Source organism: Mauremys mutica, chromosome 15, assembly GCF_020497125.1.
Source record: "Mauremys mutica isolate MM-2020 ecotype Southern chromosome 15, ASM2049712v1, whole genome shotgun sequence".
Classification (NCBI taxonomy): Eukaryota; Metazoa; Chordata; order Testudines; family Geoemydidae; genus Mauremys; species Mauremys mutica.
The window spans coordinates 38,736,005-38,761,489 of record NC_059086.1 but is presented as its reverse complement, the minus strand read 5'-3'; the positions used below and the strand labels follow the sequence as shown (position 1 = coordinate 38,761,489).

Sequence of the window (25,485 nt, the reverse complement as noted above, 5' to 3'; positions counted from 1 at the left end):
AGAGAGCCTGCTCAGGCACCCACTGGGGCAGGGGGGATCCAGGCCTCTGGGGCAGGGGGTCCAAGTGACACCTGATAAGCTACAAGCCTGGGCCCTGCACGGGCTGGGAGAGAGGAAGGGCCCCAGCGTGGGGGGCAGGGATACAAGGGGGAGAGGAAAGGGGCTGGGGGGCAGGACAGCCTCCGACGAGCCCAGGGCCATCTGGGAGGGGTCACAACTGCTCCCTCTGGGCTTTGGCTCAGGCCAGGCCCCGTCCCTCACGGCCGGGCGATGGGCAAGGCCCGGCGTCCCCCCCTCCCCCAGAGAGCCCAGCCCCACGGCGAGGGGCGCTTACCGAACAGAGAGACCCGGTGCCTGACCAGGGCCGCAAGCTTGCAGAAAAGGCTGACGGGAGAGCGGGAGAGAGGAAAGAGAGAGTGAAAGCGAGAGACACTGCAGAGGACGAGCGCGCACAGGGCGGAGACAGGAGGCAGAGACGGAGGGCGGGTCAGTGGGGCTCTCCTCACGCCCCCATTAATAGCACTTGGGGGTAGGGAGCCCAGGGTGGGATGGCAGGGGCGGCAGGTTGGGAGTGAGGGGCACTGGCAGAGCTGGGGTGGGGGAAGCCCAGGGCTGGGATAGCAGGGGCGGCAGGTCAGGAGTGAGGGGCACCAGCCAAGCCCCACACCTGGAGCTCTGAGTCACCATGCGGGGGAGAGCGGGGGGGGGGCACGGGCGGTTTAAGCCTCCGGCTGCCACGTGGCTGGATGGGGGCATCTGGTCCAGCGCACACCTGGGGCCAGGCAGCACTGAGGGTGACTCCTGGGTATGCCCCCCCCCACCAGCCCAGACCCCCCCCCCACTTCACTCCCCACTCACCTGGTGATCATCTCCTTCTCCTTGTTGGAGGCGTGGCCCCCGCTGCCCAGCACCTTGGCGGGTGTGGACAGGAAGTAGAGGCAGTGGTTGTGGAAGTACTGGTTGATGAGAGGCAGCAGGATCTGGGGGGAGGTGGGTCATTGGAGGGGGGGAGACATCACCATGGCTGGCAGCACCCTGAACCGCTGCCCACCCCCTTCACGTGAATGTCAGGGCCCCCAGAGGGAGAGAATGTGACCTCACCCCACATGGCACAGACAGTGACCTGGGACAGAGACACCCCCCCCCACACACACACACACCCCGAGCCGGGCACCACACCCAGGAGACGGACGGTGACTGGGGACGATGGGGAGTCAGAGTAACAGTGGCGTTAGCTCAGCCTGGCTTTGCTCCCTTTCCCCCACTACCCGCTACTGCCGATAACACCGGAGCTCCATGGACAGACCCACCGGGCAGCCCGCGCTGCCTGCTAGTGCCGATAACACCGGAGCTCCAAGGACAGACCCACCGGGCAGCCTGCGCTACCTGCTAGTGCCGATAACACCGGAGCTCCAAGGACAGACCCACCGGGCAGCCTGCGCTACCCGCTAGTGCCGATAACACCGGAGCTCCAAGGACAGACCCACCGGGCAGCCTGCGCTACCTGCTAGTGCCGATAACACCGGAGCTCCAAGGACAGACGCACCGGGCAGCCTGCGCTGCCTGCTAGTGCCGATAACACCGGAGCTCCAAGGACAGACGCACCGGGCAGCCTGGGCTACCCGCTAGTGCCGATAACACCGGAGCTCCAAGGACAGACGCACCGGACAGCCTGCGCTACCTGCTAGTGCCGATAACACTGGGGCTCCAAGGACAGAGGCACCGGGCAGCCCGCGCTACCTGCTAGTGCCGATAACACTGGGGCTCCAAGGACAGACGCACCGGGCAGCCTGGGCTACCCGCTAGTGCCGATAACACCGGGGCTCCAAGGACAGACCCACCGGGCAGCCTGCGCTGCCTGCTAGTGCCGATAACACCGGAGCTCCAAGGACAGACCCACCGGGCAGCCCGCGCTACCCGCTAGTGCCGATAACACCGGAGCTCCAAGGACAGACCCACCGGGCAGCCTGGGCTACCCGCTAGTGCCGATAACACCGGAGCTCCAAGGACAGACCCACCGGGCAGCCTGCGCTGCCTGCTAGTGCCGATAACACCGGAGCTCCAAGGACAGACCCACCGGGCAGCCTGCGCTGCCTGCTAGTGCCGATAACACCGGAGCTCCAAGGACAGACGCACCGGACAGCCTGCGCTACCTGCTAGTGCCGATAACACTGGGGCTCCAAGGACAGACGCACCGGGCAGCCCGCGCTACCTGCTAGTGCCGATAGCACCGGAGCTCCAAGGACAGACGCACCGGACAGCCTTCGCTACCCGTTAGTGCCGATAACACCGGAGCTCCAAGGACAGACGCACCGGGCAGCCCGCGCTACCTGCTAGTGCCGATAACACTGGGGCTCCAAGGACAGACGCACCGGGCAGCCTGGGCTACCCGCTAGTGCCGATAACACTGGGGCTCCAAGGACAGACCCACCGGGCAGCCTGCGCTGCCTGCTAGTGCCGATAACACCGGAGCTCCAAGGACAGACGCACCAGGCAGCCTGCGCTACCCGCTAGTGCCGATAACACCGGAGCTCCATGGACAGACCCATCGGGCACCCTGCGCTACCCGCTAGTGCCGATAACACCGGAGCTCCATGGACAGACGCACCGGGCAGCCTGCGCTACCTGCTAGTGTTGATAACACCGGGGCTCCAAGGACAGACGCACCAGGCAGCCTGGGCTACCCGCTAGTGCCGATAACACCGGAGCTCCAAGGACAGACGCACCGGGCAGCCTGCGCTACCCGCTAGTGCCGATAACACCGGAGCTCCAAGGACAGACGCACCGGGCAGCCCGCGCTGCCTGCTAGTGCCGATAATACCAGAGCTCCAAGGACAGACCCACCGGGCAGCCTGCGCTGCCCGCTAGTGCCGATAACACCGGAGCTCTAAGGACAGACCCACCGGGCAGCCCGGGCTACCTGCTAGTGCCGATAACACCGGAGCTCCAAGGACAGACCCACCGGGCAGCCCGGGCTACCTGCTAGTGCCGATAACACCGGAGCTCCAAGGACAGACCCACCGGGCAGCCCGGGCTACCTGCTAGTGCCGATAACACCGGAGCTCCAAGGACAGACCCACCGGGCAGCCCGCGCTACCTGCTAGTGCCGATAACACCAGGGCTCCAAGGACAGACGCACCGGGAAGCCTGCGCTACCCGCTAGTGCCGATAGCACCGGAGCTCCATGGACAGACGCACCGGGCAGCCTGCGCTACCTGCTAGTGCCGATAACACCAGGGCTCCAAGGACAGACGCACCGGGCAGCCTGCGCTACCCGCTAGTGCCGATAGCACCGGAGCTCCAAGGACAGACCCACCGGGCAGCCTGGGCTACCCGCTAGTGCCGATAACACCGGGGCTCCATGGACAGACCCACCAGGCACCCTGCACTACCTGCTAGTGCCGATAGCACCGGAGCTCCAAGGACAGACCCACCGGGCAGCCTGTGCTACCCGCTAGTGCCGATAGCACCAGAGCTCCATGGACAGACCCACCAGGCAGCCTGCGCTACCCGCTAGTGCCGATAACACCGGGGCTCCAAGGACAGACCCACCGGGCAGCCTGCGCTGCCTGCTAGTGCCGATAGCACCAGAGCTCCAAGGACAGACCCACCGGGCAGCCTGCGCTACCCGCTAGTGCCGATAACACCGGGGCTCCAAGGACAGACGCACCGGGCAGCCTGGGCTACCCGGTAGTGCCGATAACACTGGGGCTCCAAGGACAGACCCACCGGGCAGCCTGCGCTACCCGCTAGTGCCGATAACACCGGAGCTCCAAGGACAGACCCACCGGGCAGCCTGCGCTACCTGCTAGTGCCGATAACACTGGAGCTCCAAGGACAGACGCACCGGGCAGCCTGCGCTACCTGCTAGTGCCGATAACACCGGAGCTCCAAGGACAGACCCACCGGGCAGCCCGCGCTGCCTGCTAGTGCCGATAACACTGGAGCTCCAAGGACAGATGCACTGGACAACCTGAACTGCGTTACAAAGGCAATAATATCCCAGCCTCCAGCACTTAATACTCCCCCACGGCTCAGATACCCCTTCCCCAGGATCAAAACCCCTCCCTCCACACCCCCATGGCTCAGGCACCCGCTCCCCACTGCAGGGGGACGGACCAGTCTGGACAAACTTACCTTGGCAAAGAACTTGATCTCCTGCTCGTGGGGGGATTTCTCCACCCGCCCGCTGCTCACCACAGCCTCTGCAAGGAGACAAGATGCTGTGAGCACCTGGGGGGCTGTGGGGATTTTTCTCCCTTCCTGACCCCGGGACTCTGGGTAGATTCAAGCTTTAATACGTTCATGCAACTTTTCCATATTTCTGCAGATGCCTGCAAGCCCCTGGGGAGCAGCTGGCACCCAGGAGAACCCAGGAGTCCTGGTTCCAAATTCCCCTGCTCTAACCCCTAGACCCCACTCCCCTCCCAGAGCTGGGCACAGAACCCAGGAGCCCTGGCTCCCAGCCCCTCCTCCGATCCCGGATTTACTGCCCGCCCCAGGGACACAGGGCGCGGTCGAGCCGCTGTGGGTCCCAATGCTACTGGGAGGGGGCTGCCAGGGGCGCATGGTGGGGTGTGCGCGCCCTACCCAGGTGGGCGATGAACTCTTGCGAAATGTCCATCCACTTGAGCAGCTGCTGCAGGAAGCCGTAGGCAAATCGCTTCTCGATGGAAGATGAGTCGAGCTCCATGTCCTTCAGCCCTCTGTGGGAGAGCAGGGTCAGGGGCACTGAGAACAGACAGGGTGACGGACCCCCCCCCGCCCCGGGGGAACAGACGGGGACAGACCCACTCCTGGGGAAGGGAATAGACTGGCGGGGACAATCCCGCCCTTAGGGGGAACAGGTGAGGGCGACAGTCTGGCCCCCAGGGGCAATGGACTTGATGGGGTGATCCCCCCGAAGCGGGGATGAGGCCTGCCAGGCAGCCCATGGGATGGGGGGGGGGAAGGGGGCCCAGGGATCCCAGAAGCAGAGTGAGCCACGGAGAGGTGTCCTCCCCCCCGCCCCCACCTGGTCACAGCGTAGCCGTTCATCTGTAGGAATCTGAGCAGCTCCTGGGCCTTCTCCCGGTCCCGTGCCTTCTCCTTGGCCGTCAGCGTGTCGTAGGGCACCAGCAGCGGGTGGGAGCCCCCCCCTGCCGAGAGAGACGTTAGCCGGCGCCCCGCCCAGCCGGGGGCAGACTCTGAGCTGGGGGAGGCACAGACAGAGACGCTCCCCGGGGGGGGATGGACGGAGGGACACACTCACCTTTGGCCTCCAGCTCCTGCTTCTTCTTACGGCCCCAGGTGTTGTGATAGTTCTCAGCCAGCTGCTCCGCCATGGCCTGTGGGGGGGGGGGTGAGATATTCATCCCCTCGTGGGGTGCTGTGGGGCCCACCCAGCCAGGGAGCGTGACCTATTTCACTCCATGGGGCACACCCAGCCAGGGAGCGTGACCTATTTCACTCCATGGGGCACACCCAGCCAGGGAGCGTGACCTATTTCACTCCATGGGGCACACGCAGATGTACCAATCCGAGCACAGCTACCCCTCCCACACCTGACTTCCACGCCAGCTGGCCCGGGGGGTAAAGGGCCCAGATCGGTGGTGGTGGTGGTGGGGGGAACGTGTCTCACCTGCAGCTCCCGGGACAGCGTCACCCCCGACAGGTCGATGGGCTGGGGGTTGTATCCATGGCTGGGGTCGTAGGTCGCCTGTGGGGGAGGGATTGGAATTCAGAGGGGCAGTGTGTCCCCGCCCAGGTTGTACCATCACTGACCCGCGTTTCCGCTCCCCCAGTCACACCTCCATGCTGGCTGGATCTGCAGCCTCTCCCTCTGTGTGTCATGGGCCCTCTACTGCTCCCGGCTGGTGGGGATCCTCTGTGGTTCACGGGCTGGTGCTCTCGCCCACCCAGCTCCAAATGCCCGTGCTGTGTGGCTAGAGGGCTGCAGGTTCATTCCAGGGGATAGGGGGCGTCCCTCAGAGTGTCAGGCTGGCCACAGAGGCCAAGCCGCTCCTCGGGGGTGAACTCAGCTTCGACGCCCCCTACAAACCCACCCTAGGCACTGCTCACTTCGCTGGATGGGCAGCTCAGTGCTCCCCTCCCCCCACGGAGCCTGCTCCCAAGGGCAGAGCTGGAGGAACCCAGGAGTCCTGGCTCTCAGCCACCTGCTCTGACCACTGGACCCCACTCCCCTCCCAGAGCTGGGGAGTCCTGATCCCCAAAAACCCCATCCCCCGCTCTAACCACTAGACCCCACCCCTCTCCTAGAGCCGGAACAGAACCCAGGAGTCCTGAGCCCCCCCACGAGCCGCGCTGCCCTCACCTGGGCCGACTGCGAGATCTTTCGCGTCTTCTTCTTCTCGGTCTTCTCCTCCTCGCCTTCGTGGGGCTTCTCCACCATCCACTCCCAGGCGATCATGGCTTTGAGCGACTCCTTGATGGGCCAGCGGTAGATCTCCTTGTCCTGCGGGGCCAAGCCGGGTGCTGGCTCAGGGCTTGGTTGGGTGGGGGGGGAGGCGGGTAGCGGGACGGAAAGACACCCCCCTTGGACTGAGGGCTGAGATCTGCACCGCCGGGGAGACGCAGGGGGATGCGGGGGGGAAACCGGTGGGTTCCCAGGGTCTTCGTCCCCAACCTGTGCATCCTGGCAGGTGCGTTGTGGGAGTTTGGCTGGCGGGGGGGTGGCTGGAGTGGGTGGGGGGTGCAGGTGGGGGACCAATGGGCTGGGGCCAGGAGGGGGAGGGGCGGGTACCTTTTCAGAGAAGGTCTTGTAGGGACGCAGCATGGGGTGGGTCTTGGCCTCCTCATCGATCGTCTCCCCGAAGGTCCAGTTGTTCTGGATCTGCCGGAGGAAAGATCCCAGATGTTGGCCCCAGGGGTCACAGGGGTCACGGACAGAGGGGTGGGGGTTGGGGGGTAACAAGGGAAGTCACACAGAGGGCGGAGGTCATAACGTGGACCTGGAGGTCATGGGGAGGTCACACTGAGGTCACGAGGAGGTCAGGAGGTCCTGAGGGTTCACAGCAAGGGTAGAGTCACAGGGGTCATGGGGAGGTCACATAGGGGAAGCAGTGCATTGTGGGCTGGCAGGCATGGGGGGAGCAGTGCATTGTGGGCCAGCAGGGTAGGGGGAGCAGTGCATTGTGGGTTGGCAGGTGGAGCAGTGCATTGTGGGCCGGTGGGGAAGCAGTGCATTGTGGGCTGGCCGGTGGAGCAGTGCATTGTGGGCCGGTGGGGAAGCAGTGCATTGTGGGCTGGCAGGGGGAGCAGTGCATTATGGGCCGGTGGGGGAAGCAGTGCATTGTGGGCCGCGGGCCCCGTACCTTGTCAAAGGCCCACTTCTCGTGCGTGTGCTCGGCGTATTTGTTGATAAACGCGTCCAGCTTCTCGGGGATGATGACGCTGTGGGGGGGAGGAGCAGTGCTCAGGGGGGAGCTTCCAAGCTGGGCCTGGGCACACGTGGCTTTGGGGGGGCAGGGCCTGGCGGGGGGGGGGCAAACTCCATCCCAAAGGGGTGCTGCCCCGCAGCCCTGCACTCCCAATGCGGGTGCCTGCCCCACAGAGCTCTGGGACGGGAACAGCAGGGGGCTGCGGGTCGGGAGTGAGGGGCACTCCCAGGGGGCGGGAGGATCTACGCCACCCAGGGCCCCCTCCATGACCCCAGTCCGGGGGCTCCTCACTTGAGGGTCTCGACGGGCTTGGGGTCGAAGTTGCCCTCGGCGTCTACGGAGGCCTTCTTCTCCATCTTGGAGGAGTAGCTGGCGTCCACGTAGTCGGGGGGCAGGGCGCCGGCGATGGCGCACAGGCAGGGCATGGCCAGCTTGTACAGCTCCGCCTTGAACTTCTGGGGGGGGGTGGGGGCGGGGTCAGGGGGGCCCAGCCGGCACCCTGCCCCCAGCCCCCCCATTCCCTCCCCCGTTCTGCCCCCCAGAGCCCCCTCTCCTCCCCATCCTCCTTCCCAGCCCCCCATTCCCTCCCCCGTTCTGCCCCCCAGAGCCCCCTCTCCTCCCCATCCTTCTCAGCCCCCCTTCCCTCCCCCATTCTGCCCTCCAGCCCCCCTCCCCTCCCCGATCACCCCTCCCCCATCTTGTCCCCCCCCCCCCCCCGCTGCCTCCCCTAATCACACCGTCGTATCCCACCCCACCTTGTGGGCCAGGGAGTCGAAGATGCCCCAGAAGAGCTTGCGGGTGAGGTGCAGCTCCTCCTCGGAGCTGACGCCGTAGCTGGCCCAGCCCGTGGGCAGGCAGTAATACTTCCAGCACCGCTCGTAGTGGTTGTTCAGGAGCTGGGGGGGGGGGGGGGGGGATGGATACAGGAGCTGGGGGAGCCCGCTGGGTCGCAGGCCACAGCGCTGCCCCCCGCACGCAGGGCAGGACACCCCGCCCTACGCCCGGGGGGGGGCATCGCGGCCCTGGGCACCGCCCTCCCCTGGCGCAGCCCCCTGAGCTGGGGGACCCCACAGCAGCCGTGGCTGGGGAGCGCCCCACTTTCTGCAGGACGGCGTCACGCTCTGCTGCACTGAGCTCACTGGGCGCGTCCCCAGGGCGTCCAGAGGCGCGTCCCAGGGCCCCGCGGCCCGGCCGGCCCCCCAGAGGCGCGTCCCAGGGCCCCGCGGCCCGGCCGGCCCCCCAGAGGCGCGTCCCAGGGCCCCGCGGCCCGGCCGGCCCCGCAGAGGCGCGTCCCAGGGCCCCGCGGCCCGGCCGGCCCCGCAGAGGCGCGTCCCAGGGCCCCGCGGCCCGGCCGGCCCCGCAGAGGCGCGTCCCAGGGCCCCGCGGCCCGGCCGGCCCCGCAGAGGCGCGTCCCAGGGCCCCGCGGCCCGGCCGGCCCCGCAGAGGCGCGTCCCAGGGCCCCGCGGCCCGGCCGGCCCCCCCAGAGGCGCGTCCCAGGGCCCCGCGGCCCGGCCGGCCCCCCAGAGGCGCGTCCCAGGGCCCCGCGGCCCGGCCGGCCCCCCAGAGGCGCGTCCCAGGGCCCCTTGTTCCCCAGTGTTCCCCACCGAGCAGGGAGCCGGCGCCCGGCCCGCGCAGCAGCCCCGCAGCCCCCCCACGCTGCACCCCTCACCTTCAGGGGCATCTTGGCAAACTCGTTGAGGATGGGCACGTCGAAGACCAGCCGGCGCAGCAGGTGCTGCAGCATGGAGGGCCGGATGTACCTGGGGGGAGAGAGCCGCTCTCACAACGGGACAGGCTGCCCGAGACACGGGGGGGGGGGGTGAACCTGCGGAACCCCCCGCTGCAGGGTATCCCCAAGGCAAATGGCAGTGCCGGCTTGGCGTGTCTCAGTCCTCAGGCCTCAGGGCGGGAGCTGACCAGCGGCTGGGGGTCAGGAAGGCCCCCCCCTGCTGGGACAGCTGGGGACGCCCCGAATAGGGCTGGCAGCCCGGTACGGCCTCCGCCGTGGATGGGGGCTCGACACCTGGCATCGGTGGGAGCCGGGGCCGCAGGGCCACAGACCCAGCTGGTTCCACTCAGAGCCTGTGGCCCCTAGCAAGGGAAGGGCTCGGGTCCCACGGCCCAGCTGGCTCCAGCGAAATCAAGACAGGGGCACCCTGATGGGGGCCCGAGGGGCCAGGCCCCGTGTCCTGAGGCTGCTCTGTGGGGCCAGGCCCCGTGTCCCGAGGGGCCAGGCCCCGTGTCCCGAGGGGGGTCTGTGGGGCCAGGCCCCGTGTCCCGAGGGGGGCCCGAGGGGCCAGGCCCCATGTCCTGATGGGGGCCCGAGGGGCCAGGCCCTGTGTCCCGAGGGGGGTCTGTGGGGCCAGGCCCCGTGTCCTGAGGGGGGCCCGAGGGGCCAGGCCCCAGCCCCAGGGCTCGCCGGGCCGTACCGGCACAGCGCCATGAGACACTCCTCGATGACGTCGCGCTGGGCCTTGGTGAGGGAGCGCCCGCGGGAGAGCCGGTAGATGGTGTGCAGCATGGAGTCCACCATGATGGCGCGGTGCTCGGTGCCCGCGAAGAGGGGCGCGCACTTGGTGACGAGGGGCAGCACGGCGCAGCACAGGTACCGGTTCAGGGCCAGCGCCATCTCCGTGGTGCTGAACGCCGCCTGGGGGGAGGCAGGTTACAGCGGAGGAGGGGCACGGGCATGGGGGGGATCCCGGCCGGCTGCCCCACGGCCCTGCCCCCAGGCTGCGTGGTGGGGATCCCAGCCGGCTGCCCCACGGCCCTGCCCCCAGGTGGTGGTGGGGATCCCAGACGGCTGCCCCACGCCCCTGCCCCCAGGTGGTGGTGGGGATCCCAGCCGGCTGCCCCACGGCCCTGCCCCCAGGCTGCGTGGTGGGGATCCCAGCCGGCTGCCCCACGGCCCTGCCCCCAGGCTGCGTGGGGGGGATCCCAGCCGGCTGCCCCACGGCCCTGCCCCCAGGTGGTGGTGGGGGGATCCCGGCCGGCTGCCCCACGGCCCTGCCCCCAGGTGGTGGTGGGGGGATCCCGGCCGGCTGCCCCACGGCCCTGCCCCCAGGTGGTGGTGGGGATCCCAGCCGGCTGCCCCACGGCCCTGCCCCCAGGTGGTGGTGGGGATCCCAGACGGCTGCCCCACACCCCTGCCCCCAGGTAGTGGTGGTGGTGGAGGATCCCAGCCGGCTGCCCCACGGCCCTGCCCCCAGGTGGTGGTGGTGGGGATCCCAGCCGGCTGCCCCACGGCCCTGCCCCCAGGTGGTGGTGGTGGGGATCCCAGCCGGCTGCCCCACGGCCCTGCCCCCAGGTGGTGGTGGGGATCCCAGACGGCTGCCCCACGCCCCTGCCCCCAGGTAGTGGTGGTGGTGGAGGATCCCAGCCGGCTGCCCCACGGCCCTGCCCCCAGGTGGTGGTGGTGGGGATCCCAGCCGGCTGCCCCACGGCCCTGCCCCCAGGTGGTGGTGGGGATCCCAGACGGCTGCCCCACGCCCCTGCCCCCAGGTAGTGGTGGTGGTGGAGGATCCCAGCCGGCTGCCCCACGGCCCTGCCCCCAGGTGGTGGTGGTGGGGATCCCAGACGGCTGCCCCACGGCCCTGCCCCCAGGTGGTGGGGGGGATCCCAGACGGCTGCCCCACGGCCCTGCCCCCAGGTGGTGGGGGGGATCCCGGCCGGCTGCCCCACGGCCCTGCCCCCAGGTGGTGGGGGGGATCCCGGCCGGCTGCCCCACGGCCCTGCCCCCAGGTGGTGGGGGGGATCCCGGCCGGCTGCCCCACGGCCCTGCCCCCAGGTGGTGGTGGGGATCCCGGCCGGCTGCCCCACGGCCCTGTCCCACTCACGGTGTCGAGCGAGGCGGCGGCCCGCATGTCGGGCAGGAAGCCGACCTCCAGCACGTGCAGCAGGAAGTCCTGGCTCTCGATGCCGTAGACGCGGTCCAGGAACAGCACCATGGGGGCCTTGTGATCTGGCACGAAGCTGGCCGACATCCGGGGCTCCACCACGTTCCCGTCTGGGGGGAGACACCGGCTCAGCCCTGCCCCACCCGCCCCCCAAACATGGGAGTCTCCAGGGTCCCCCTTGGGAAGAAAGAGGCTCAGTCTCCTTGGCCTCTCGGCGGAGACCCCGAATATCAGCCCCTCGCCCCCAGCCAGCTGGTCCTGGGCCTGCCTGCCCTGTGCCCCGTTCCCCATTCCCACCCCTTTAGCCAGCCAGTCCCAACCCCGCCCCGGGGCCAGACCAGAGCCAGTGCTCCCCAAGGGCCATTCCCCGCCCCCCAAACCAGCCAGCCCCCCACCCCAGGTCGATGGGAGCCGGCCCCCAGAGGGGAGAGGCCCCGGGTCCCCCCGAACCAGCCAGCCCCCCGCCCAGGGCTGATGGGCGCCGCCCCCCAGAGGGGAGAGGCCCCGGGTCCCCCGAACCAGCCAGCCCCCCGCCCAGGGCTGATGGGAGCTGGCCCCCCGAGGGGAGAGGCCCCGGGTCCCCCCAAACCAGCCAGCCCCACGCCCAGGGCCGATGGGAGCTGGTGCCCCCAGAGGGGAGAGGCCCCAGGTCCCCCCGAACTAGCCAGCCCCCCGCCCAGGGCTGATGAGCGCTGCCCCCCCAGAGGGGAGAGGCCCCGAGTCCCCCCGAACCAGCCAGCCCCCCGCCCAGGGCTGATGCGAGCCGCCCCCCTCGAGGGGAGAGGCCCCCGGCCCGTACCCTTGCCAAAGGCAGGGATCTGCAGCGGGAGGCTGATGATGCCGACCAGGTCGTCCAGGGGCACCAGGGAGCGCAGGATGGCCCGGATCCGCAGCGCCTCGCCCTTCCCGGCCTGAATCAGCTGTGGGCAGAGAGCGCAGGCGTCACCCACCGGGCACCCCCGCGCCCCCAGCCCTCCCCCGCCCCCAGCCGGGCGCTTACGTGCATCTCGGGGGCACAGCGCCCCAGCAGGTCGATCAGCGCCGCGTAGAAGGACATGATGGCGTTGCCCAGGTGCACCCGGTTCTCCTCGTGCGTCTCCTCCCCCCCGAACCTGCCGGGGCACAGAAAGTGTGAGGGGGGGCGGGGATCCTGCCAGCCCCCGCCAGGGAGGGACAGCGCGTCACTGGGCTGGGCACACGGGGGCCTGGGGTGTTGGCGTGGGCGGAGGCCAGGGTTGGGAGGCGGGCAGAGAAGACGGGAAGGCTGGAGGACACCCGTGGGTGGGGGCGTGGGGGGCCCGGGGAGGGGGGCGCAGGAAGAGGGGAGCGTGCAGGGCTGGCGGGGTGACCGGGGAAGGGATGGGCGGGTCTCAGCGGGACGACACGCAGTGCAGCCCCTGTGGAGCGGCGCTCTGCAAGCCAGCGTTCGCCCTGGTGGGGGCCACGGGGAGGGCACACACAGACCCCCTGTGCACACGCAGAGTGTGAGGTACACACCACGGCACGCACACACACACTGCCCACGTGCTCACAGCTACACACCTGCGTGCCCACACACACAGCGTTGGCGCAAACGTGTACTGCGCACCAACCGTGCAAACACACACACACAGCTGCACACCCAGAATACACGGTGTCCACCACGGTCTATGCACCCCCGCGGCATAGCACAGAGCTCTGTGCCCGCGGCACGGCCCTTGTCCGCACGCACGCACACACTCGACACTGCCCGTGCAAATCCACCCCCGCACGCACAGCTCCCGCCGACGGTCCTTCTTCACGGTGGGCCCGTCCCGGGCCGGGTCCTCCGAGATCTTGATGGCCTCTTCGATGGCGGCCAGCAGCCCGCTGCCGCCCTCGCCACGCAGGGCGGGTCCGAAGCACTCGGGCCGGCGGATCAGCAGCCGCACCACCACGTTGGCGTTTTCCTCCACGCTCTCGCCTGCAGGGGCGGGAGGGCACCGCGCTCAGACCCGGCGCGCCCTGCCTCACTGCTGGGTGCAGGAGAGGGGAGCCCTGACCCAGGGGGAGATCTGGCTGGGACCTCTCGGTGCCAAGGGAGGGGGAGAGGTAACGGGGGGCGGGAGGGCTGGCACCTCCCAGGGCTCTTCGATCCAAGCCAGGCTCACCTAGCAAGAGACATGTTCCCGCCCTGCACTGAGCCGGGGGGGAGGGGAGGTCTTTGCACCACGACCCGGCCTGCACCGAGCGGGGGGGGGGGGGGTGTCTTTGCACCACGACCCGCCCTGCACTGAGCCGGGGGGGGGGTGTCTTTGCACCACGACCCGGCCTGCACCGAGCGGGGGGGGGGGTGTCTTTGCACCACGACTCGCCCTGCACCGAGCCGGGGGGGGGGGTCATAGCACCACGACCCGGCCTGCACCGAGAGGGGGGGGGTGTCTTTGCACCACGACCCGCCCTGCACCGAGCCGGGGGGGGTCTTTGCACCACGACCCGCCCTGCACCGCGCCGGGGGGGGGTCTTTGCACCACAACCCACCCTGCACCGAGCCGGGGGGGGTCTTTGCACCACAACCCGCCCTGCCCCGAGCCGGGGGGGGGTCTTTGCACCACGACCCGCCCTGCACCGAGCCGGGGGGGGTCTTTGGACCACAACCCCCGCGGCCCCGAGCCGGGGGGGGGGGTCTTTGCACCACGACCCGCCCTGCACCGAGCGGGGGGGGGTGTCTTTGCACCACGACCCGCCCTGCACCGAGCCGGGGCGGGTCTTTGCACCACAACCCGCCCTGCACCGAGCCGGGGGGGTGTCTTTGCACCACGACTCGCCCTGCACCGAGCCGGGGGGGGGGTCTTTGCACCACGACTCGCCCTGCACCGAGCCGGGGGGGTGTCTATGCACCACGACCCGCCCTGCACCGAGCCGGGGGGGGGTCTTTGCATCATGACCCGCCCTGCACCGAGCTGGGGGGGGGTCTTTGCACCACGACCCATCCTGCCCCGAGCCGGGGGGGGTGTCTTTGCACCACGACTCGCCCTGCACCGAGCCGGGGGGGTGTCTTTGCACCACGACTCGCCCTGCACCGAGCCGGGGGGGGGGTCTTTGCACCACGACCCGCCCTGCCCCGAGCCGGGGGGCTCCGCATACAGGGATGCCCCCATCCCTGCCGCGCCCCGTGGCTCACCGTTGACGAAGACGGCGAAGCGCAGGAAGTCCAGGTAGCGCTCCCCCCCGCAGGGGTTCCAGCCGATGTCGGGGTAGCCCTTGGCCAGCAGCATGGGGCAGCTCTGCAGGCCGCAGCTCGCCAGGTACGTCACCACCTGGGGGGGGGGGAGAGAACACGCAGACCGTGTGGGGGGGGGGGTACGTGTCCTCCCGAAGCAGCCAAGGAGCGGGGGTGGCAGGGAAAGGGCCAGAGGGCTGACGGTGCTCGGTGAAACGATGCCCATTTACACCAGCTGGGATCTGGCCCCAAACCTGTCCCCCCGCAAAAATCTCCCCCTCACCCCCACCAGCCCGGTCAGTTTCACCCTCCCTCCCTGGTCAGTTGCGCTCTGTCCCCTACCCTGCAAGCCTCTCACCCCCCATCACCACAGGCCCCCCGCCCCGCCCCGCCCCCCACCTTCTCCAGGTCCTGCTCCTGCAGTGCCAGCGCCAGCTCGTTGTTGTCGATGACGGAGGCAGCAGCCACATCCAGGGGAGTGGATCCCCGCATGCCTAGGGGAGAAGAGGGGCCCGCCCGGGGGGGGCAGAGGGGTTAGCACCCGGGGGCTCAGGAAGGGGGCCGGGCGTGAGCAGGGCAGCGTGCGAGGAGCTGCCTGGTGTTTGCACACGTGTGTGTGTGTGTGCGTGTCACGCTGCCCCCTGCTGGAGGGGCTGAGCCCTGCTCTGAGGGTGTGTGTCCCTGGCTGCCCCCTGCTGGATGAGATCGCACCCCACCAGCTCTGTGTCCTGAGCCCCGTACTGCCAGCGGCTGTGGGGAGCTCACCCAGCCCGATGCCGCTGTTCTCCAGCAGGTAGCTGAGGTGGTCGAACATGGAGCGCTGGTTCTGGCGGCTGATGCGGCAGAAGTAGCAGAGGAAGCGGCAGCAGTTGGTGACCATCTTAGGGAAGCGAATCTCCTGGGGGGGGGGAAACAGGGCATTGGAGATGCCAGTAAATCCCCCCCCCCATCCCTGCTCAGCCAACCCCCACCTCCCCGCTCTGCTCAGGGGCAACAGGCCCTTCCCCCACCCTCCCCCTATTTCTACCCGCTGCCGGGGCCGGAGTCTCCTCCTCTGCAGCTCTCACAGCCGGGGGGAGGGGAGGGGAGGGGTCTCTCTCCTCCCTGCCTCCTCTGGCCCTGCAGCAGCAGCCCCATCTCCGGGCCACCCTGCCACCCCCCACAATGGGGGCACAAGAGCCTCCTCCCCTTTGCGCCACCCCAGAGGTGGCTGCATCTCAGCACCAGGGGAGGGGGCCCTGTATAAACAGCCCCCACGCCCCGCCCCAGAGGCGGCTGCATCTCAGCACCAGGCGAGGGATCCCTGTATAACCAGCCCCCGCGCCCCGCCCCAGAGGCGGCTGCATCTCAGCACCAGGGGAGGGGGTTCCTGTATAACCAGCCCCCGCGCCCCGCCCCAGAGGCGGCTGCATCTCAGCACCAGGCGAGGGATCCCTGTATAACCAGCCCCCGCGCCCCGCCCCAGAGGCGGCTGCATCTCAGCACCAGGGGAGGGGGTTCCTGTATAACCAGCCCCCGCGCCCCGCCCCAGAGGCAGCTGTCTTTGGTTACTGAATACAACTTGGTGCATCGTGTGCGGTCAGTGTCAAATAACTCCCATTCGTTGCATTTCTTTAAGGCCGGGGGTTTCTGCGCCCGGTCTCAGTGCTTTGCAATGCTCGGCTCAGCGGTTTCTGAGCTACGCCCCACACAGCCTAGGCATTCAAGGGCGGGTCCTGGACATCCAACCCCGACACACACTTCCCTTCCCCCCACGATCGGACACTGCTCAGAGGGAGCAGGGAGGTGTGGGGCGGGCCCTATGGCAGAGCTGGGGGTGGGGAGCCCAGGGCTAGGAAAGCAGGGGGCTGTGGATTGGGGGTGGGGTGCTGGCAGCAAGGCAGGGGGACCCCAGGGCTGGGAGGGAGGGGGGCTGGCAGTGAAGCAGGGGGACCCCAGGGCTGGGGGGAGGGGTGCTGGCAGTGAAGCAGGGGGACCCCAGGGCCAGGAGATGCCAGTGGTGAGAGGACCCCAGGGCCAGGGGATGCAGGGCATGGGGCTCCGGCAGAGCAGGGGGACCCCGGGGCCGGGGGACGCAGGGCAGGGGGCTCCGGCGGAGCAGGGGTCCCCCAGGGCCAGGGGACGCGGGGCGTGGGGCTCCGGCGGAGCTGGGGGACCCCGGGGCCGGGGGAGGCGGGGCAGGGGGCTCCGGCGGAGCGGGGGTCCCCCAGGGCCGGGGGAGGCAGGGTAGGGGGCTCCGGTGGAGTGGGGGGACCCCGGGGCCGGGGGGCATGGGGCTCCGGCAGAGCAGGGGGACCCTGGGGCCGGGGGACGCGGGGCAGGGGGTTCCGGCGGAGCAGGGGGACCCCGGGGCCGGGGGAGGCGGGGCAGGGGGCTCCGGCGGAGGGGGGGGACCCCGGGGCCGGGGGAGGCGGGGCAGGGGGCTCCGGCAGAGCAGGGGTACCCCCGGGCCGGGGGAGGCGGGGCAGGGGGCTCCGGCAGAGTGGGGGGACCCCGGGGCCGGGGGAGGCGGGGCAGGGGGCTCCGGCAGAGCAGGGGTCCCCCAGGGCCGGGGGAGGCGGGGCAGGGGGCTCCGGCAGAGCAGGGGTCCCCCAGGGCGGGGGGAGGCGGGGCAGGGGGCTCCGGCAGAGTGGGGGGACCCCGGGGCCGGGGGAGGCGGGGCAGGGGGCTCCGGCAGAGCAGGGGTCCCCCAGGGCCGGGGGAGGCGGGGCAGGGGGCTCCGGCAGAGCAGGGGTCCCCCAGGGCCGGGGGACGCGGGGCAGGGGGCTCTGGCGGAGCGGGGGGACCCCGGGGCCGGGGGACGCGGGGCATGGGGCTCCGGCAGAGCAGGGGGACCCCGGGGCCGGGGCTCCGGTGGAGCAGGGGGACCCCAAGGCCAGGGCTGGCTGTTCTCGGAAAGGATCTGCTCTAGGAACTGTTTGGGGGCAGGTCTCTGGCCTGGGTTATCCGGGGGGTCCCGCTAGGAGCTGGGGTGACGTCGAGCTCACCTTGGACTCGCCCCCTCCCAGCACGTTGACCATGACCTCCATGACCGTCTCGTGCATGCCCAGCGCGCGCATCAGGTTGGGGTGCTGGTAGAAGACTTTGTTGTTCATGATGTTTCTGCGGAGGGAGAAGGGGACGGGGGGGGATATGGACCCTGCGGAGCGGGCGGCACCGGGCTGGTGCCACGGGCTCTTGCCACGCTGGTGAAGGGAGTGGGGGGGGGGTTCCTGGCACACGCCTCGCCCCGCCCCCCACTGGCCTCTCATGATTGGGAGCAGGGAGGTGTGGGGCAGGCCCTATGGCAGAGATGGGGGTGGGGAGCCCAGCGCTGGGAGAGCAGGGGGCTGTGGATCAGGGGTGGGGACCCCAGGCCGGGAGGGGGGCAGGACACAAGCAGCAAGGGGACCCCAGGGCCAGAGGGGGGCAGGAGGTGAGGGGACCCCAGGCCGGGAGGGGCAGGCGGCGAGGGGACCCCAGGGCGGGGGGGGGGCAGGCGGCGAGCGGGACCCCAGGGCCGGGGGGGGGGGCGGGCGGCAAGGGGGACTCCAGGGCCCAGGGGGGCGGGTGGTGAGGGGACCCCAGGGCCGGGGGGGGACGGGCGGCGAGGGGACCCCAGGGCCGGGGGGGGACGGGCGGCGAGGGGACCCCGGGCCCGGGGGGCAGGCGGCGAGCGGGATACCCGATGCTCTGGATCATGAGCGTCTCCTCCTCCGGGCCCATCTGCACGATGAGCAGCGAGCGGATCTGGCCCAGGCTCTCGAGCAGGCTCATGGCGTCGCCCACGGAGACGGCGTTGATGGTGTAGGCCCGGGGCAGGGCGCGCAGCAGCTCCCCGATGGCGTCGTACTGCCGGTGCAGCAGGCTGAACATGACGCGCACCAGCGCCGGGCTCTGGATGAAGGACTCCTGCGCCCAGTGCACCATGGTGTGGGAGATCAGCTCCTGCAGCGTGCCTGAGGGGGGCGGGGGTCAGCGCCAGGCCGGGGGGGCAGGGGGCAGTGCCAGGCCATGGGGGGGCAGCGCCAGGCTGGGGGGGGTCAGGGCCAGGCCATGGGGGGTTTGGAGGGGCAGTGCCAGGCCGGGGGGGGGGGTCAGGGCCTGGCCACAGGAGGGGGCAGTTCCAGGCCGCTGGGGGGCAGAGGGCAGCGCCAGACCATGGGGGGGGCGGGGTCAGCGCCATGCCACGGGGGGGCAGTGCCAGGCCACGGGGGGACAGGGGGCAGTGCCAGGCCATGGGGGGGCTGGGGGCAGTGCCAGGCCGCTGGGGCACATGGGGTAGTGCCGGGGGCCTGCACACCAAGACTGGGGCATCATGGGACCCAGAGCTCAGGGGCCCTCTGCAATGGGGGCCTACAACAAGAAGCTTGGAGGTCACTGGGGGTCCCTTCCCCCCAGTGTGACACCCCTGCATTGGGGGCAGGGCATGCCTGGCACCACCCCACCCACAGAGGGGATGCCATAGGTACCAGCCCCCCAGCTCCCCTCCCCAGCCAGCCCCCCGGCCACTGCCCCCCAGCCAGCACTCAGGCTCCCTCCCCAGCCAGCCCCCCAGCTCCCCTCCCCAGCCAGCCCCCCGGCCACTGCCCCCCAGCCAGCCCCCCAGCTCCCCTCCCCAGCCAGCCCCGCAGCTCCCGCCCAGCTCACTGGGCGCCGGCTCCTCCTCGGGGGGCAGCTCCTCCTCCTGCTCCTTCTTCTTGCGGAAGCTCAGCACCTTCTCCACCAGGGTCCTGAGCCGGTGCTGCAGGGACGTGTCCTCCTCCTCCTCCTCCTCCCCCCCTTCGGCCTCGATGCCTGGGGGGACACAGCACGAATGGGCCCTAGGGGTGGGGGGGCACCCGGCGGGACGGGGCGCGGGGCACTGCGGATGGGGGGGGGACACCCGGCGGGACGGGGCCCCGGGCCCTGGGGGTGGGGGGGACACCCGGCGGGACGGGGCCCTGGGCATTGGGGGGAGCCATGGGGCGGGATGGGGGCCTGGGGGTGGGGGGACACCCGGGGGGCGGGGCCCCGGGCACTGCGGGTGGGGGGACACCTGGCGGGACGGGGCCCCGGGCCCTGGGGGTGGGGGGACTCCCGGCGGGACGGGGCCCTGGGCACTGGGGGTGGGGGGAGACATGGGGCGGGACGGGGCCCTGGGGGTGGGGGGACACCCGGCGCGACGGGGCCCCGGGCCCTGGGGGTGGGGGGACACCCGGCGGGACGGGGCGTGGGGCCCCTCACCGCAGTGGCTCAGCAGGTCGGTGTGGAAATCCAGCAGCTCGTCGCGGATCCCCTCGGGCACCGGACACTCCTCCTCGTCCGCCCCGAGCTTGAAGTGCAGCAGCATGTTGATCTGGGGGCGAGACGGTGAGGGGCAGGGAACACGGGGGGAAGGGGAGGATGAGCAGGCAGGGGCCGGGGCTGGACCTGCTGCTGTTCCAGCTCCTGGTCCCCTTGCCCCATGGGCTGGTGCAGTCCCTGCCCCCCTCCCAACTCTTCCCCCCACACGTCCCTGCCCCACGGACATCCCGGGGCTGGCCAGCAGCCGGGCAGTGTGCCAGGGCTTGGCAATGCCAGTGAGGTGCCAGGCAGTGTGCCAGGGCCGGGCAGTGCCAGGCAGCGTGCCGGGGCTGGGCGGGGTGCCGGAGCCAGTGAGGTGCCAGGCGGTGTGCCAGGGCTGGGCGGTGCCAGGCGGCGTGCCGGGGCTGGTAAGGTGCCGGGCGGCGTGCCGGGGCTGGGCGGGGTGCCGGAGCCAGTGAGGTGCCAGGCGGTGTGCCAGGGCTGGGCGGTGCCAGGCAGCGTGCTGGGGCTGGTAAGGTGCCGGGTGGCATGCCAGGGCTGGGCGGGGTGCCGGAGCCAGTGAGGTGCCAGGCGATGTGCCAGGGCTGGGCGGTGCCGGGCGGTGTGCCGGGGCTGGTAAGGTGCCGGGCGGCGTGCCGGGGCTGGTAAGGTGCCGGGCGGGGTGCCGGGGCCGGGCAGGGTGCCAGGGCCAGTGAGGTGCCAGGCGGTGTGCCGGAGCCGGGCGGTGCCAGGCGGCGTGCTGGAGCCGGGCAGTGCCGGGCAGCGTGCCGGAGCCGGGCAGTGCCGGGCAGCGTGCCGGAGCCGGGCGCCGTACCTGCTCCTGCGGGGGCGAGCGGAACTCGCGGGTGCGCCGGGCGGTCTCGGCGGCCGACATGGTGAAAGCCTGCATGAGGAGCCCGTAGCGCTGGCGCTGATTGCTCTGGAGCCGGTCCATGTAGCGCTCCGAGAAGGCGATGATCGCCTCCACCCGGTGCTGCAGCTCCCGGTCACAGAAGTACTGCAGCAGGTGGCACATCTGGGGGGAGGATGGGCTGTCAGCGCTGGGGGGACGTGGGGGGCAGGGGTATGGCAGGGAAGGCCAGGCCATCTATGCTGTGGAGAGATGGGGATCCCCCACTCCGTGTCATGGGGAGACAGGGGCAGGGACCCCCCCCCCACTCTGCACTATGGGGAGAGAGGGGCAGGGATTCCCCACTCTGTGCCGTCAGGAGATGGGGGATGGGGGCAGGGACCTCCCCCCGCATGCTATGAGGAGACAGGGGCAGGGACCCTCTGCTCTGTGCCGTGAGAAGAAGGGGGGCAGGATCAGGGTTCCCCCACTCTGCACCACAAGGAGATGGGGGACGGGGGCAGCGTCCCCCCACTCTGTGCTATGGGGAGATGGGGACAGGGACCCCCCACTCCGCACAGTGAGAAGAAGGGGGACGGGATCAGGGTCCCCCTGCTCTGCGCTGTGAGGAGACGGGGGCCAGGGGCTGGGACCCCCCACTCCACACTGTGAGATGGAGGGGGGCAGGATCAGGGTCCCCCTGCTCCACGCTGTGAGGAGATGGGGGCCGGGGGCTGGGACGCCCCACTCCGCACTGTGAGATGGAGGGGGCGGGATCAGGGACCCCCCACACCACACTGTGAGATGGAGGGGGGCGGGATCAGGGACCCCCTGCTCTGCGCTGTGAGGAGATGGGGGCCAGGGGCTGGGACCCCCCACACCGCACTGTGAGATGGAGGGGGGCGGGATCAGGGTCCCCCTGCCACGTGCTGTGAGGAGATGGGGGCCAGGGGCTGGGACCCCCCACTCCGCACTGTGAGATGGAGGGGGGCAGGATCAGGGTCCCCCCACTCCGCACTGTGAGAAGAAGGGGGTGGGATCAGGGACCCCCCACTCCGCACAGTGAGAAGAAGGGGGACGGGATCAGGGTCCCCCTGCTCCGCGCTGTGAGGAGATGGGGGCCGGGGGCTAGGACGCCCCACTCCGCACTGTGAGATGGAGGGGGCAGGATCAGGGATCCCGCACTCCGCACTGTGAGATGGAGGGGGCGGGATCAGGGACCCCCCACTCCGCACTGTGAGATGGAGGGGGTGGGATCAGGGACCCCCCACTCTGCACTGTGAGAAGAAGGGGACGGGATCAGGGTTCACCCTGCTCCGCGCTGTGAGATGGAGGGGGCGGGATCAGGGTCCCCCTGCTCCACACTGTGAGGAGACGGGGGCCAGGGGCTGGGACCCCCCACACCGCACTGTGAGATGGAGGGGGCGGGATCAGGGACCCCCCACTCCGCACAGTGAGAAGAAGGGGACAGGATCAGGGTCCCCCTGCTCTGCGCTGTGAGGAGACGGGGGCCAGGGGCTGGGACCCCCCACACCACACTGTGAGAAGAAGGGGGCGGGATCAGGGTCCCCCTGCTCCACGGGTCTCTCACCTGCAGCTTCACCGACTCGGGCAGCTTCATCTGCAGCAGCCCCTCCTCCAGCCCCTCGGCCTCCTCCTCGCCGGCCCTCGCCCCGGCCTTCTCCCCCTCCTCCTGCTCCGGCTTCTCCGCCTCGCCCCGCTCCTCCTGGGCGGGCTCCCCGAAGACGGCCGGCTCGATCATGCGCAGGATGTGCCGCACGTCCTCGTCCCCGAAGACGCCCATGATCAGCAGGGTGGAGACCAGCTTGAGGACGGGCACGAAGTGGAACTGCACGCTGCCCCCCACCGGGTCCCGGCTGTGCTGCCCGCCGTCCTGCACCGCCTCCGTCAGCATGGCCAGCGCCTTCAGCTTCAGCGCCTCCAGCGGCAGCGCGGGGCTCAGCTGGTACCGCTCGGGGCTGGTGCTGACGAAGCAGGGCGGGGCGAAGTGCAGGGGCGGGCGCAGGCAGGTGCTGGTGCCGACGCCGGGCAGGCCGGGAATCTGGCTGCCCTCGGGGAAGAGCCGGATGCTCTTGGTGGCGTCCGTCATGGGCACGATGAACTCGCTGTTCATGGTGAGCCGGGCCCGCTTGGCCGACTCCAGGTGCATGCTCATGAGCAGGTCGTAGTAGCCGCTGCGCAGCGGGCCGGGCAGGTGGGGGCTCTCGATGGCGTACAGCAGCTGGGACTCGTCCACGTGGCTGCACAGGGCGTGGGCCACCCGGTTGTTGCCCAGGGCGCACACGGCGCAGTACAGCTGCAGCGAGTGGTGCTGGAACGTCAGCAGGGCCAGCTGCTCCGACAGCTCCAGGATGTCGATGCACCTGCCGGGAACGGGGCCGGCTGGTTAGAGCAGGGGGGCTGGGAGCCCGGACTCCTGGGTTCTACCCCAGCTCTGGGAGGGGAATGGGGTCTAGTGGTTAGAGCAAGGGGGCTGGGAGCCTGGACTCCTGGGTTCTCTCCCCAGCTCTGGGAGGGGAACGGGGTCTAGTGGTTAGAGCAAGGGGGCTGGGAGCCCGGACTCCTGGGTTCTATCCCAGCTCTGGGAGGGGAATGGGGTCTAGTGGTTAGAGCAGGGAGGGCTGGGAGTCAGGACTCCTGGGTTCTATCCCAGCTCTGGGAGGGGAACGGGGTCTAGTGGTTAGAGCAAGGGGGCTGGGAGCCCGGATTCCTGGGTTCTATCCCAGCTCTGGGAGGGGAATGGGGCCTGCTGGTTAGAGCAGGGGGGCTGGGAGCCCGGACTCCTGGGTTCTATCCCAGCTCTGGGAGGGGAATGGGGTCCAGTGGTTAGAGCGGGGGCTGGGAGCCCGGACTCCTGGGTTCTATCCCAGCTCTAGGAGGGGAATGGGGTCCAGTGGTTAGAGCAGGGGGGCTAGGAGCCTGGACTCCTGGGTTCTATCCCAGCTCTGGGAGGGGAATGGGGTCTAGTGGTTAGAGCGGGGGGGCTAGGAGCCCGGACTCCTGGGTTCTATCCCAGCTCTGGGAGGGGAATGGGGTCTAGTGGTTAGAGCGGGGGGCTGGAAGCCCGGACTCCTGGGTTCTCTCCCCAGCTCTGGGCGGAGAGTGGGTCTAGTAGTTAGAGCAGGGTCTGACAGGGAGACAATGAATCGTCCTTGGAGAAAGTAATTTCCCGCCGCTCTGTGCTTCAGTTATTGCTTCCTCCACCACTGAGATGCATCCACCTCTGAGCTGGGGCACGGCAGCTGTTTGGCAGCCACGCAGCACACTTCTGGCAGGGAGCCCAGGTGCAGGGGACAGAACGGTCCCTGGAGGGGGGGTTTGGGCCAGGAAAGCAGAGCCATTCCCTAGCTTGCACCGAGATAGATTCCAAAGTGGACCGGCCACTAGGAAGTGATACAAGAGGTTAATAGCCTACTACTGCTGCCAGCTCATGGAGTCGGCCCCTCGGCTGCAGGGCTTTAGTACAAGCACAGAGCTGGAGGTGACAGGGTTCCCCCCACCGTCTCTCTTCCCGGGGGCCTGTGCCAGCAGGGGGCACTCACCGGCTCTCCTCGGGGATGTGTAAGGCCATCATGACCAGGGGGTCACCGCACTCCACCATCCAGCCGTGCCGGTCACTGATGCGGGCTGTCTCCACGGTCAGGAACTCGTTGGGCACGCGGCTCCAGGTCACCGGCGTCAGCATCTGGATGACGAGGCGCGGCGGGCACTGCGGCTCGGGGTTCTTCCGCTCGCTGTGGAACATGGCGGCTGAGAGGGGCATGATGTTCTGCCGGGACAGAGAGAGGCTGAGAATCAGTGTCAGAGCTGGGGGAGAACCCAGGAGTCCTGGCTCCCAGCCCCCCCTGCTCTAGCCACTAGACCGCACTCCCCTCCCAGGGCTGGGGAGAGAACCCAGGAGTCTGAGACCCAATCCCTTGTTCCGACCCACTAGTCCCCACACAGAACAGGCAGCACGATTGCGCTTAAATCTCAAAGCAAATCCCTTCTGGACACTCATTGGCACAACCTGCCCAGCTGTGCCAGGGGGGTGGGGGAGCCCAGGTGTGCCATGGGGCAGGGCAGGTTGGAGGGAGCCCAGATGTGCCAGGGCGTGGGGTGGAGGATCCCAGCTGTGCCGGGGGCGGGGGCAGGGCAGGATGGAGGGAGCCCAGCTGTGCCGGGGGATGGGGTGGAGGACTCCAGCTGTGCCATGGGGAGAGGACAGGGCAGGTTGGAGGGAGCCCAGATGTGCCAGGGCGTGGGGTGGAGGATCTCAGCTGTGCCGGGGGTGGGGGCAAGGTAGGATGGAGGGAGCCCAGCTGTGCCGGGGGATGGGGTGGAGGACTCCAGCTGTGCCATGGGGAGAGGACAGGGCAGGTTGGAGGGAGCCCAGCTGTGCCGGGGGGTGGGGAGGGGGCACCCCAGGGCCGCCCCTACCTTCATCTTGCCCAGCTCGAACTGGACGACATTCTGGCTCGTGGGAAGGACGAAGACGGCTGGGAAGAGTTTGGTGTTCGGCTCCACCTGGACCAACCACAGGGAGTGAGAGACGGCCCGGAGCCAGGGGGTCTGCGGGGCCTGTCCCCGCTAAGGGGCGCTGGCTGCGGGGGTGGGGGACCCCGGCTGTGCCCCGGGGGGCCGCTCACCTGGTAGAAGGTGTTGATCTCCTTGCCGTTGGCCGTGAAGGTCATGAGCCCCGTGGCCAGGTCGACCAGGCAGCCGAGCACCAGGTCCACAGTGCTGACCCGGGTCTGCTGCCCGCTGCTCACGAACTCCCCGCCCCACACCAGGTAGCAATTGCTGCGCTTGATGCTGTAGGGAGAGGGGTGGGCCCGGGGGTAACTGACCCAGTCCCCGCCCCCCAGCCACCTACTCCACGGCCCCACGGCCTCCTGGGGCCTTTCGTCCACCCCATGGCCTCCCACGACAGGG

General features: G+C 70.0%; 1 protein-coding gene across 1 annotated transcript in view; it reads right to left on the bottom strand.

Moving 5' to 3' along the window:
* The window catches only part of LOC123349812 (ryanodine receptor 1-like), a 119,414-nt gene that overhangs the window by 47,640 nt on the left and 46,289 nt on the right, over positions 1–25,485 (bottom strand). The window contains 30 exon segments of the mRNA XM_044988008.1: positions 335–384; positions 859–980; positions 4,138–4,205; positions 4,591–4,706; positions 5,015–5,138; positions 5,252–5,327; positions 5,621–5,698; positions 6,314–6,454; positions 6,743–6,832; positions 7,314–7,392; positions 7,671–7,834; positions 8,135–8,275; positions 9,049–9,139; positions 9,809–10,029; positions 11,216–11,385; positions 12,075–12,195; positions 12,276–12,387; positions 13,031–13,217; positions 14,418–14,553; positions 14,856–14,950; positions 15,222–15,354; positions 17,444–17,558; positions 18,121–18,394; positions 19,086–19,232; positions 19,662–19,773; positions 20,536–20,736; positions 22,142–22,934; positions 24,114–24,340; positions 24,991–25,077; positions 25,200–25,365. Coding sequence (XP_044843943.1) covers positions 335–384; positions 859–980; positions 4,138–4,205; positions 4,591–4,706; positions 5,015–5,138; positions 5,252–5,327; positions 5,621–5,698; positions 6,314–6,454; positions 6,743–6,832; positions 7,314–7,392; positions 7,671–7,834; positions 8,135–8,275; positions 9,049–9,139; positions 9,809–10,029; positions 11,216–11,385; positions 12,075–12,195; positions 12,276–12,387; positions 13,031–13,217; positions 14,418–14,553; positions 14,856–14,950; positions 15,222–15,354; positions 17,444–17,558; positions 18,121–18,394; positions 19,086–19,232; positions 19,662–19,773; positions 20,536–20,736; positions 22,142–22,934; positions 24,114–24,340; positions 24,991–25,077; positions 25,200–25,365 — 4,637 coding nt within the window.